Below are 13,924 nucleotides of genomic sequence, written 5' to 3'. Positions count from 1 at the left end.
AATTTTAGCTCCACATCCACTCTAGATAAAAAGCTATTTCCTCTGAAAGAACGCTTTCGTTATCGCACGTATTAAAAAAAAATCCAATGTGTGATCAACAATCTTCTGATCTCAGAAACGAGAGAGTCACCAACTGAGCCAGGCTGAATGGGGAGACCGCATCAAAGTTTGTTAGTGATGCAGATCTGTGTCAAACTGAGACCATCACTTCAAAGTTCACCGAGCGAATCTACGTTGCACTTTTTCCACTGTTTTCAGAACCTTCCTGTTAGCCCTTACGATGTGTGTCAATCACTCACGCATTCTGGCTAGCAACATCGCTCTGCGCTTCAGTTGCTCATTGGAAAAAGAGATGAAACTTCCTGTGGGTGAGTGAGGTTCCTTCTCACGCAATTAAGCTGTGAGAATAAGGCACAGAGGCAGCAGGCACTCAAGTAATTAAACCCGCACCGCCTGAGAGGGGAGGGGGCGGTTGTTTGATGCTGAGAGGCTGTGTAAGACTTTCCAGAAAGTTTCAGAGCCGAGTGATCTGCAGTGAGCTCGTGAGGACACCACCGTAAGGTTGGTTTCTCTTGTTTCTCCGTCTGGCGCTGGGTGCTGGCACGAATCTTAACCGTGTTTTCACGTGTTGTGACTGTTGCAGTGCTGTGCAGTGTGAGGTGCCTTGACACGAAGGCTTTTCTCTCGCGACTCAAAGAGAAAATGATAAAAATAAAAAGGCGCTTCGTGGAATATATTGTACTGTAAAGTGAATCAACTGTATATTTTGTGGGTGAAACGCGGTAGACAATATTGCACAGTAGTGTCCTGCAAAACAGTCATTGCTTGTGTGACCAAATTAAGGGATTTGTCTGTGACAAACAGGAATGATTGTCTGTGTCTAATTAGCAGGGTTCATCGCTCGGGCAATACACAATGAATATCCTTCTTTTTGTGGGTGTTTTGGCGTCTCTCATTCTTGCCGTGGTCCCTATGTTCGTCGTTGACCCTGCGCTGGATGAAAACTGGAAGAGTTGGATGTCATTCCATGGAAAGCAATATCCAAAGGTACAAAACTATTCTAATTCATGAAGAGTTCCATATTTTTTGTGGATTCCCATAGCGTAGCTTAGCCTCACAAGCGAGAGGACCCAGTTACGATTCCAGGCGGGGCAAAACCTTAGGCATATTTCCTTACTCCACACATCTCTGTTTATCCATTTACGTGATTTATTTTTCCTGTTAAGGAATTTACTTCAGAGAGGGTTTTTGGAATGTCCCCTGACATGAAAGGCAGTATGTGAATGTGAATTTGCATCCTATTTTAAGAAACACTTTTTTTAGCCCCAATTTGTTCATTCACAAGGAATGTGTTACCCACGACACTAAACTAGGAGGGAGAGTAAACACCGAGGATAACATTAAAATAATGCAACGAGATATAGATAGGCAGGTGAGTGGGTAAATAGGTGGCAGATGAAGTATAATGTAGGGAAGTGTGAGGTCATCCACCTAAGTGGCAAAAACAGTAGCAGATTATTTTTTAGAAGGGGAGAGACTAGATAGTGTTAGCGTTCAGAGGGCTTCGGTGTCCTTGTACACCAATCACAAAAATTAGTTTGCGGGTACAGCAAGGAATTAGGAAGGCTAACGGTGTGTTGGCATTTGTTACAAAAGGGTTAGAATATAAGAGTAGGGAAGTCTTGCTGCAACTGTATAGGGCCCTGGTGAGACCACACCGAGAGTATTGTGTGCAGTTTTGTCTCCTTATTTAAGAAAGGATGTACTCGCCTTGGAGGGGGTACAACGTAGATACACTAGGTTGGTACCTGGGAAGAGGGAGATGAGTTATGAGGATAGGTTGAGCAATTTAGGCCTATATTCTCTAGAATATAGAAGAATGAGAGTGATCTTACAGAAACCTATACGATTATCAAAGGGCACGACAGAATAGATAGTGGGAGACTTTTTCCTCTGGTTGCAGAAACTATAACCAGGGGTCACAGTTTTAAAATTAGGGGTAAGCCCTTTTGCACTGAGTTGAAGACAAACTTCTTCACTCAGAGGGTAGTGAATTTATGGAATTCTCTACTCCAAAGGGCTATAGATGCTCAGTCCTTGAACATATTCAAGATTGAGATTGATAGATTTCTTGTGGATAAAGGGATTAAGGGAAAAGGCGGATAAGGTGGGTAGGTGGAGTTAGAATAGATCAGCCATGATCTTATTGAATGATGGGGCACAGGCTAGAGGGGCCGAATGGCCAACTCCTGCTTCTAATTCTTATGTTATGTTCTTTACATGACGCAGAGCTCCGGATGCAATTTCGGGATGCTGCAAATCTGTCGTTGTTTCTTTGTCACTGTTTCTTCCCAAAGCTTTGGGATGTCCTCCCGCCGTGAAAGGCACTGTATAAATGCAGTGCAATTTGTTGTAATTTGTTTGTTCTTTCTTTATTGTCGTTGTTGTTCTGTTGCGTAGAATGTGGAAAGCTGGAGGAGAATGGTGTGGGAGAAAAACTTCAACAAAATCGCACTTCATAACCTCGAGCACTCAATGGGCAAACACCTGTACAGCATGGAGCTAAACCAGTTTGGAGACATGGTGAGGGAACAGTCTTCATTTGAGTGAAGATAATAATAATCCTTGCACTTGATATCACACTTTCCATGTCAAAAAAATGGGATTTACTGCAAAGTACGGTGACTGTATTTTCTAGACAAAAATAGCAGCCAATTTTGCACTCAACATTGTCCCACAAACAGCCATGGAGTGACTGATTGATTTTATTTGGGGGATTTGTTGGCCGGGCTACAACACAAGGAGAGAGAAACTCTCTTCTCTTTTCAAACAGTGGCACGGGATATTTAACGTCAACCTGAACAGGCAGTCGGGGTCTTGGTTAAACACCTCATCTAAAGGACAGCACCTCCGACAAAGCAATGCATCCCCTCAGCACTGGATTGGAATGTCAGTATAGACGCCACGAAGCTCAAAGTCCTGATGTGGTCTTGAACCCACAACCTTTTGAATCTAAGGCAAGAGTGTCATCAACTGAGCCAGTGAAGCACTTTAAGACATGTTGATATGAGGGTGTTATATCAAATGCAAGGAAAATTATTATATAGACAGAAGCCCTGAATATTATTATATATTTGCCAACAAAATACAGTTGATCTACTTTACAGTAAATCTCCGTAATGCTCTTTGAGATGCTCCTTTCTGGTGTGACATGGAACAGGGGACATAAAGAGTAAAAAAAACAAGACAGATTTGAATTCTTTCTTTTAGACGAATGAGGAGTTCAACCAACTTATGAATGGATTTATCCCAACAAGCCCTGAGATGAAGCCTCACAATGAACCAATGGTTCTCGAGACCAGTCGTGTGAAAATCCCTCAGAATGTGGATTGGCGTCAACAAGGCTACATCACAGGGGTGAAGAACCAGGTAAGAAAGAAATCATTCAAATGTTTTCAATTGCTCTGACTGGGTTAAGTCGACAAGGGCATCCCTACATGTTAATTTTAACGTCAAGGACTCATTATTCTTCCTTCTGGAATTTTCCGCCTCCATCACGATCAAACACGAATCATAGGAACATGGGAACAGGAGCAGGCCATTCATCCCTTGGAGCCTGTTCCTCCATTCTATGAGTTTCCAAACCAAACTGAGAATTCCAGGCATCCCACCTCTACACATGGAAATAGAGATAGATTGTTGGAATGCAATGCGCACTCTCTCTCCCCCTCTGGAGGGATCCACTCTGCTTACTTAATTCCGGAAAATATTAGGCACAAGTTTTTGGGCGGTGGAGCCCAGAGCGTGTGTTGGGGTTAACTGCTGGAGTCTTAACTCGATTTGGAAGGCGTTCTTCAAAAAATGAGAGCTGTAAGGGGTTGAGTTGTGGCCGACCAGGTGTGCGAGTGGGAGTTCAGTCTTCGTTGTGTGTTTGTGTCTCCAGGGTCACTGTGGCTCCTGCTGGGCTTTCAGTGCGACTGGCTCGCTCGAGGGGCAGATCAAGAGACGGACAGGGCATCTGACCTCACTGAGCGAACAGAACCTCGTGGACTGTTCCAGGGGCCGAGGCAACATGGGATGTAAAGGTGGGAACATGATGGCGGCCTTCGACTATGTGAGAGACAACGGCGGTATTGACAGCGAGATCTTCTACCCCTACAAAGGAATGGTAAGAGCCCATCCTCATTCACACAAGGCACCAGCACATTGGGGATGATCAATAACCCCAATGGGCCCTGGAGCCAAGTTTCCCCATGGCTGTAGGTTAGTTGAGTTAGATTTAGACAAGGAAGGTTTGGGATTAATACCGAGCTGTTCTGTCCTTTTCTTCACCTTTGCCCACAAAATATACAGGCAACAACACCAACAATTTGTGCCCTTCAGATGGGTAGCTTCCTGGAGTGCTTCACAGTTGTGGAGTCTGACAACAGACAATTCACTTTCCAGTATATTCTGTGAAGTACTTTGAGAAGTCTCAACGATATGATCAGGCGTTATATGAAATGCTAGGATTATTATTCTAACATAGCTACATGGGAACAGGAGGAGGTCAATTGTTTATTAAATCATGGCTTATCTTTCGATCCCCACCTCGTCTCTAATTGGGGAGAAATTACACCTGGGTTTAGATTTGCTCTACTTTTCTCAGCTGTTTTAGAACGGCAAAAATATGACAAATTTCTGAAATTCAGTCTTAATTTCGAAGCTGCTTTTCTGCACCTTTTATTTTGAAAAATCAACTTCAAAGTCAAAGTTGAAGTTAACAATTTGCAAAATTCTCTACAGTTTGAAATGTTACCAAAATAGACACAGGTGGAATTTCTAGTCCCGTGTCCTTAAACACCCTTGTTTCCCAAATATCCACCTCCTTTTCAGACATCCCTTCAGCCTTCAGACTTTCTGCCCCCTACCCTTTGGAACTCCATCTCGGAGTCTCTTCACCTCAAGCCCTCCTTTGCCTCCTTGAAGGCCAGTCTCCCGATCTTCCTCTTCGACTGCCCTTCTTTGGTCACCCTCCTACCCCCTACCCTCCCTGCCCTCTAGCCCTCCTGATCCCAACCCCCAGCTCGGGTGCACCTCCTCGACCGTCCAGCACTTTGGGACGCCCTCCCGATGTGAAAGGCGCTGTGTAAATGTAATTTGTTGTTTTTATCCCAATCGATTTCTGGCTCTCAGGCTCACAGCCCTTAATGTGAAGAAATATTTATTTTCTGACTAGTTTATCCCCAGTAGCTGGGTTCAGCCTTTCCACCTGTGATGAAGGGGAACACTTCAAACAGCAGCTAGTGATTGCAAAGTGATTTCCATCACTTTGCAGTTTAGTTCCCTTTTTTTAACTGTTAGCCGAGTTTGCCGAAATGTCAGCCCCGTTAATGTTACTTTTCCTTACCTTTGCCAGGACACTGAAGTCTGCAAATACAACCTGCACTACAGAGCTGGCAACTGCACTGGGTTCAAAACCATTCCCACCGGCAATGAGGCTGCGTTAGCCGTGACCCTAGCCACGGTCGGACCTGTGTCTGTTGGAATTGACGGCAGTCACTTTTCTTTCCAGTTCTACCGCACAGGTGAGGACAACACACCGTACTTCCTTACATTTTTTCTATAAAATAAAATGATGAAATGTATTTGATATGCGTGGAGTCCTGCAGGGTATTGGTTAGAGCACTCGCCTCGCAAGCGAGGGGACCCGGGTTTGATTCCCGGTCAGGGCGAAACCTAAGGCGAGTTTTCTTCCTCCACACACACGTCTCTGTTTACCCAGCGGTAAGTAGGAACCCGGTTGTTAGTCGATTGGTGGATCGCTTTCCAGGGGTAATAGTCCCTCAAAAAAAAAAATAATAAGTTGGTCATTCAATCCACGACTGTTTGTTTGGTTCTCTGAGCAATTGGCTGCCGCATTTTTCCCACAAAGTACAGTCAATTCACTTTACAGTGAAGTGCTTTGAGATTTCTCAATGACGTGATCAGGCGCCGTATCAAACGCAAAGCTTATTATTATTACTATGACGCCTTTCACATCGGGAGGACGTTTCAAAGGGATTCAGAGAGCCCTGTGAGAGCCTGAGCAAAGGTGAAAGTGTGTTTTATTCCACCAAAAGGTTTTATCTGGTCTGGAAAAGGACTGCATCTTGTCTTCCCCCAAAAGCCATCAGATTCTCACCCGCTTTTGGTACTGTTTACTATTGCAGGGGTTTACCATGAGACCAGGTGCAGTACCTCGAAGCTGAACCACGCTGTGTTGGTGGTGGGTTACGGAAGCTCTGGGAAAGGAGAAACAGCTCAGAACTACTGGATCATTAAAAACAGGTACATTAAAGTAACTAGGCCAGATGTCTGGATGGTCTGGAAGGCAGTGCCTGAAAGGGTGGTGGAAGCAGATTCGATATTAGCTTTCAAAAGGGAATTGGATAGGTACTTTGCAAGGCTACGGGGTAGGAGCGGGGGAGTAGAACAAGTTGTTAGCTCTTCCAAAGAGCCGGCACAAGTACAATGGGCCGAATGGCCTCCTTCTGTGCTGTAATATTCTTTATTCAACCGCTGTTAAGTTAGCAGAAGCCTTTCTGTTGTCAGCCTTGTCTGGTTAATGTGCAATGATCCAAATAGATATCAATATCATCATTCAGTCATTTCATCCAGAATACACAGGCTGCCCTTTCCTTTCAGCTAAATCCATAGCAATGCATCTTGCCAGAGACCAGTCACTATCAATGAAGTGATGAGGCACCAAGACTCTATTTATAGCACACAGGATGTAATGGAAACCTGACAGCGGAAACCAGAACATTGGGGTAGAGGTTAACTGCTGTGTTGGACTACAAAATACAGTCATGACACTTAGCAGTATATCCAGCAAAATTCTTAGAGACGTCCTCCTGACGTGAAAGGCGCTGTATCAAGGGTTATAATTATCATTATTATTGTCATTATTATAAACGCTGTAAAATTAATTCAAGCTTGTTTCCTCTCCAGCTGGGGTGAGCACTGGGGGCAAGCTGGCTACATGCTCATGGCCAAGGATGTGGGTAATCTCTGTGGTATCGCCTCAGATGCTGTTTATCCACTGATGTAAAGATATTGCCGCCAAATGGCAGAAGGTCCAACTGTGGACCCATGGTTGCAAACCACTTCAGCCACCGATAATACAAGGAAGCTATTGCGGTGCAAGTCGGAAATGTGTATATTGCCCATCAAATCTGTTCAGTCAGTCTTTTCCTTGCCAGGCTTTCCCATAGGAACAGAGGAAGGCCATTCAGCCCCCCGAGCCTGATCTGCCATTCTATTAGATCATGGCTGATCTACACCTCAACTCTAATAACTTGTCTTTGCTCCCATCCCATTCTCTGGGCTTTGGATTTACAACTTGCCAGCCACAAATTTCGCAATCCGATATTCGCAAACCGGAAGTCACAATTAAACCAACAAATCCCGTTTGTGAATATCGCAAGTCAGACCCAGATGTATAACCGCCGTTAAGTTAGCAGAGGCCTTTGTGTTGTCAGCCTCGTCCGGTCAGTGTGCAACAATCCAAACAGGCAAAAATATCATCATTCAGTCATTTCGGCCAGAATACATAGGCTGCGCTTTGCCTTCAACTAAATCCGTTTCAAAGCAATGTTTCTGGCCAACACACAGCAATCAGTAAAGTTTATCTCAAAGAATCTCTATGAAAAGATACTGTAAATAATCATTATGAGTGTTGTGGACTCAGGGGGTGTCTAACACTGGTATAAAGTAGTCAGTCTGGCTAAATTCTAAGGCTGTAAATTACTCAATAATTTTTTTCCCAATAAATCATTCCTTGTGTAACTCAACAAGTTGTGAGGCATGAATATTAATATCAGTCGAGGTTTGCAAGTAGATTTGCTATGACAGTGTTTCCGAACAACACTCCCCCTTAGACAGTCCATATCAGAAATGTCTTCAGATTGAGTGACTGACAGGCTAACATTTGCAACGTGTCACATTTTAAGAAGATCCCCTGATATGAAAAGTTGAAACACATTGCTTGTCAATGCCCGAATGGACTGGGTGATCCCAGCAGGACAGACACATTCCTGCTTTCAGGTCAGGAGGATGTCCCAAGGCGCTGGCTTCAGGTCGATATTTGCTGCAACTATTGCAACAACTCTAGTACCAATTTTTTTTTCTGGCAAGCTTTTCTGGACCCCCTACCTGTTAGGGCTTTGGTTTGCGGGGTTAACAAGAGTTGAGTGGAATGATTCCCTGACCCCAGTGACTGCTCTACCTGTCCAGGTCCTGCCGATGAGCCAGGCTGGACTGGGCTGTCATCAGTAGTGTCATCAGTTCAGGAACTGGACAGCAGAGACCGTCACAGAGGGTTGGCTCGATTCCGATATTCCAATGCCAAGTATGTCACCTTGACTTCAACTTCAAGGAGACCTTCCTAACTACCCTTACTCCCCTCAGGATTAGTCTCGATCCACGACTGTTTGTGGGATACTGCTGTGTGCAATTGGCTGCCGCGTTTTGCCCACAAAAATACTGTCAATTCACCCTACAGTATATTCTGTGAAGCATTTCGAAACGTCTCGAAGATGTGATAAGGCGCTATATCAAATGCAAGGATTATTATTATTATTATTATTTGCCTTTGTCAGCGCCTTGGGACGTCCTCCCGACGTGAAAGGCGCTCTATAAATGGAATCTTGTTGTTGTTGTTTATGTTTGTCTGCACCCTGTTGCCATTCCACCCAATATAAGTTTAAGATTAATGAGCACAATAACTCACAGACAAATTGATTAAGAATGGTTTAAAGAGCTGTTCTATTCTTTGGGCGGACCATGTAGACTATATATATATATGTATATTTGTAGGGACTTTTATGAGTCAGCAACAACCTTACATAGCACTTACGGTTTAACATAGCATCTCAGCTTGTTGACCACAGAAGGTTGCTCCATATGTCCTTACTATTTGCAAAGTTGCAACACAAATGACTGATGCACTGAGCAACAGAAACACACAATCCACATTGCAAAGGTTGCTTAATAAGTGGTCCTGTTCTGTTTTAGACCCACGGTCACCACATCTGGTGCACACTATGTTTTGCATGCTTGACGTTATTCAGTTATTCAGTTATTCAGTTATTCAGTGGAACCTTAGCCTTGTTAGACACTCTTGCTTCTTACCATGGAAGCTTGTGTGTCACACATTTTCACATCCTGACTCACACGGTTTCGAAAGCCCTTGACGAATAAACAGCGTAAATGGGCCCTTGCGTTAGAAAAAGCACCTCAGCACCTTATCGCGTCCTTGAGGCGGCTCAAAGCGCCTCACGGAACATATTGTAAAGTGAATTGGCTATGTATTTTGTGGGCGAAACATTATTTACTTTATTTATTATGTATTATTATTTATTTGTTTTTATATTTTATATAAAATATATTAATTACGTAACAGTCCAGCCTGGCTCAGTTCGCAGCCCTCTTGCCCCTGAATCAGATAATTGGGGGTTCAAGACCCGTGTTGAGATTTTGAGAACGCAGTCCAAGCTGACACTGCAATGCAATGCTGGATTGCGTTGTCGGTGGTGCCATCCTTTGGATGAGATGCTAAACTGAGGACCTTTTTGCCTATTCAGGTGGACGTTAAAAATCCCATGGCGCATTTCGAAATGAGAAGGGAGTTTCTGTCTCCCAGTGTCCGGGCCAACAATCCCCCAAATACAATTGGTCACTCACTCCATGATTGTCTGTGGGTCATTGCTGTATGCAAAATTAGCTGCCAAGTTTCGCCCACGAAATACACAGTCACACCACTCTACAGTATATTTTGTGAAGCACTTTGAGATGTCTTGATAAGGCACTATATTAAATGCAAGGATTATTATTATTTATATAATTATTACTTATAATAATGTAATAATAATCCTTGCATTTGATATAGCGCCTTATCACATCATTGTGACGTCTCAAATCGCATCACAGGATATACTGTAAAGTGGATGGACTGTATATTCGGAGTTCGAAACGCAGCAGCCAATTGCGCACACAGTGTCCCACAAACAGTCGTGGATTATTTATTAGTTTTTTGAAGGGGATTATTACCCCAGGAAAGTGATCCTCCAATCGACTAACAGCTAGGTTCCTACTTACTGCTCGGTAAACAGTGGCGTGTGGAGTAAGGAATCTTCCCTACACTTTTGTCCCGCCCGGGAATCGAACCCAGGTCCTCTCGCTTGCGAGACTAGCGCTCTGTATGGAGAAACAAGACGTAAGCAGTTACAGAGGAATTCAGTATCCTACGATGCATAAAGGTTCTTTGTCATCCATACCTGTATTGTGGTAACAAAACTGCCCAACAAACTGTAAAAGACAATGATAAAGTGGCCACTGGATGGCGACAGGCTGATAGAAATCTTAGAGTTCCTGTTGACTCAAGTTATTATCGCTCACTATATCGAAGCAGTGCCTTTCAACAACAAGAACAAATTACATTTGTATAGCGCCTTTCACAGCAATAAACAAGGCAAACCTCCTACCCTTACCCTCTCTGCCCTCCATCCCTCCTGATCCCAACCCCCTGCTCTGGTCCAAATCCCTGACTGTCCAGCGCTTTCAGACGTCCTCCTGACGTGAAAGGCGCTGTGTAAATGTAACTTCTTGTTGTTGTTGCTGCTGGGCTACATTGGTAAATCAGTTGAGTTTCAATCCCCAGAGTTTCAATGCTCTGGTTGCTCAGTCCGCACTGTTCGTCTGGGTTGAACACTGTGCTGGTCAGTTCAAAGAGCCTTCCTCGGCTCTAGAGGAAGTGCCAGAGGAAAGCTATTCCACCCTTCCCTCCCTTCCTCCCTGTAAACATTTCACTGGGACAGATTTGGACACCGAACAAGCGACGGGTGAGGAGGAGAGACACACGTGTTCAAAGAGATAGAATTTCATAGGAATAATAATAATAATCGTTGCATTTGAAATAGCGACATATCACGTTGTTTTGTGGGCGAAACGTGGCAGCCAATTGCACACAGCAGTGTCTCACAAACAGCCAAGGAGTGAGTGACCAATTTTATTTGGAGGATTTTTGTGACTGGGTGTTTTGCAGTGTGAGAGCAAACCTTTCTGTGGCTAAGTTTGGTCAGTCCTCACGCCAATCGCAAGATCACAAGATTGGTTTGGATGAAGAAGCTTCTTTGGCCCATCTGATCTCAGAACATACATCCTATCATCTTCCCTATCACAGCGTCAAGCTGCTTGTTAAATGAGTCCTGTCTGCGCTTCGATAACTACTGCTCAGTAATATGTTTTTCACTGTGTAATCAGGTAATGTAAGTTCAACAGAGGCATCAATATATCTGGTTACAGATGAAAACCCCCGTCAGTTTGTTTATTAGCCAACTATTGGAACGTCAGACTCTTAACAAACGCGTAAACGTCACCTACTCCACAATCATCGTGTTTGAACTACAATAAAATAATAACAATCCTTGCATTTGAGATAGCGCCTTATCGCGTTATTGAGATGACGCAAAGCGCTTCACAGAATAGATTGTAAAAGGGATTGACTGTGCATTTTGTGGGCGAAACGTGGCAGCCAATTGCGCACAGCAGTGTCCCATAGACAGTCTTGGATTGAGCGACCACATTTTTCCTACTAAACAAAATTAAGCAAACTGAACAAGGCTGTGTGTCAAGTGAACAAGCAGCAGTTTTGCAGAGTCCTGTTTGACAAGCTAAGCAATATTCTCTTTCTAAAAGAGGGGAAGGAGGGGGGAGGCAAGGCAGACGGATTGGGGGAGAGAGTTCCAAAGCTTCGGGACGCAGTGGCTGAAAGCGCGGCTGCTTATGGTGGAGCGGAGGGGACCAGGGACAAGCAGGAGGCCAGAGCCAGGCGAGCAGAGGCGTGGGGAAATAGCGGAGTGAGGAGAAAGCAGCTCAGAAAGGCAAGGGAGCTGCCAGGATAGTGAGCCAGTGGAGCCTGGCGAGGCCTGGTGTGATGGGAGCACGGAATTTAGTGTGAGTCACAAAGTGTCATACGGAATAGAACTTTCAACCGACTCAAAATAATTCGTATTTTTTGGGATCCCTGTCACAGAATGGATCAATTTCAGGATCCACACACTTGCCTACAAACTACCTCCTGCCCTGGCACCTCCCTACCTCTCTGACCTGCTCACACCCTACTCCTCTATCCATGCCACTCACTCAGCCGGCCCAGGCCTTCACTCCACCATCGGCAGCCATGCTTTCAGCCACCTTGCCTCAAAACTCCCCGCCTTAATCCCTCCGCCTTCTCTTTGCCCATCTTCAGATCACACCTAAACACTTTCCTCTTCGGCCATGTCTACAGTTATCTCCCCATCGTCCCAAAAGACCCCATTATTAAGCTCTCTGAGATGCTGCTCCTCCTGAAGGGCACTGTACAAATGCAAATTGTTGCTCGTTTAAAAAATCATCAGCCCAGGAAATCTGTCCGTCTTTCATTAAGTGTTATTGATGGCGTTGTTGGTGCCTCTGTAGGCAAACTAACTGGTACATGTTAAAGAGGTGGATGAGCTATAGTTTTTTGTCGGAATAATTTTCTCACCAAGACAAGGGAATGGCAAATTTGCCCAACCAATGTCAACCAGCATCAGTTGTCAGCCGGGCTCAGTGGGGAGCACTCTCGCTTCTGAATCAGAGGGCTGTGGGTTCAAGCCCCACATTGGGATTTTAAGTTAGTCTCTAGGGTGACACTCGAGCCTTGGGGAGGTGTTGTTCGAGGTGTCGGCCTTCGGATGAGATGTTAAACCAAGGTCGGCTCTGCTTAATGGATTTCAGACTTGAAAGTTCCTCCCACTCTTAGCCTGTAAGGCTGTTTGTGGGACATTGTTGTGCGCAAACTGGCTGCTGGATTTCACCCACAAAACTACAGTCAATCCACTTTACGTTATATTCTGTGAAGCGCTCTGAGATGTCTGAACGACATGATAAGGCGCTGCAAGAAATGCAAGGATTATTATTATTATTAATAAGACTATTTTGCCTTCAAATTTCAGATTACATAGAATTGTGAAATATGCTTCAAGTCAGTCTTAATTTGGAGCCTGGATTCTTTTTAAAAACTGCGAACAGCTTCAAAATCCAGACTCAATTTGGGAGTTTTCACCAATCCCATACATCTTAAATTTTAATGGATAGGCTATGACTCTAGGAATTTCAGGTCTTTCAGACGTAACAAACAAGACTCGGGGATTAACAGCAGGAAGATTTTATTGTATTGCTTGTCATTCTTGTTCCATAGACACATTGTCTGTATCTGTGCTACACGTTGCATTCACTAAAAATATCATTATTATTGTGCTTCATGCATAAAATGAAGAATGGGTTTGAGTTTTATTGCAATTTATTGGAATACAGTACTCTGTAATTGGGGTCAGCCCCTTTGTGGATATAAAGGCAGTGTGGATGTCAGGATGTCACATAAAATACATGCACAGTAATACCCCAAATCTTCCATTAGGAATTATATCATCTCTTTTGCTCTGTCTGTCTCCCTCCATGCTTTTCCAATGGTCTCTCTCTCTCTCTCTCTCTATCCAAGTGTTTCCGTGTATCAGACCCCTCTACGTTCCATTGTTAGCTGGCAATTGCTTTCTTGTAAGATTGCGAATCTGACTACGCTGTAAGTCTGCTCGTAGCTAAGCATTTTCAGCATTATTTCAGCAGCATTGATTTCCGCATCAATGCAGATAAGCTGGCATGCAGTCCCCTGGTGTGTGGATAAGCGGCGTTCCTACTGTATTGTGGTGAAAAATGCGATGTTTCATCACAGATCCGATGTGCTAATTGTCAGAATCAATTATCTAATTTTTCATCTCATGCGCTTCAGTGTTGCTTTTCTCAAATGATAGGCTTGAGGGGCTAAATTGACAGGAAAAAGTATTGTAACAGTTTGCTAGCCACATTTCCTTTAAATCAAATT

At 44.1% G+C, this 13,924-nt stretch overlaps 1 protein-coding gene across 2 annotated transcripts; it reads left to right on the top strand.

The window, feature by feature from the left end:
• Window positions 1–370: 370 nt before the first annotated feature.
• Window positions 371–7,814, top strand: LOC103183538 (procathepsin L). 2 transcript variants are annotated; one of them, XM_007901091.2, is made up of 8 exons: window positions 371–561; window positions 892–1,047; window positions 2,461–2,583; window positions 3,271–3,429; window positions 3,944–4,168; window positions 5,399–5,567; window positions 6,192–6,309; window positions 6,973–7,814. In XM_007901091.2, exons 2-8 carry the CDS (start codon window positions 916–918, stop codon window positions 7,070–7,072), a joined length of 1,026 nt encoding a protein of 341 aa, XP_007899282.2. In that variant the 5' UTR covers window positions 371–561; window positions 892–915; the 3' UTR covers window positions 7,073–7,814. The 2 variants fall into 2 exon arrangements, with proteins under 2 accessions (XP_007899282.2, XP_007899281.2); XM_007901090.2 differs by having other exon boundaries at window positions 889–1,047.
• Window positions 7,815–13,924: the final 6,110 nt, after the last annotated feature.

This window comes from Callorhinchus milii, unplaced genomic scaffold, assembly GCF_018977255.1.
Source record: "Callorhinchus milii isolate IMCB2004 unplaced genomic scaffold, IMCB_Cmil_1.0 Scaffold21, whole genome shotgun sequence".
Lineage (NCBI taxonomy): Eukaryota > Metazoa > Chordata > Chondrichthyes > Chimaeriformes > Callorhinchidae > Callorhinchus > Callorhinchus milii.
The sequence above is the reverse complement of the archived record's forward strand: the minus strand, read 5'-3'. Positions and strand labels throughout refer to the sequence as shown.

What these genes read in the sequence shown, in the direction of transcription:
- LOC103183538 (XM_007901091.2), top strand. Translation starts at nt 916, where the DNA reads ATGAATATCCTTCTTTTTGTGGGTGTTTTGGCGTCTCTCATTCTTGCC. An exon ending in TCTACCCCTACAAAGGAATG is followed by an intron (nt 4,169 to 5,398) that starts GTAAGAGCCCAT and finishes TACCTTTGCCAG; the next exon opens with GACACTGAAGTCTGCAAATA. An exon ending in TTTCCAGTTCTACCGCACAG is followed by an intron (nt 5,568 to 6,191) that starts GTGAGGACAACA and finishes TTACTATTGCAG; the next exon opens with GGGTTTACCATGAGACCAGG.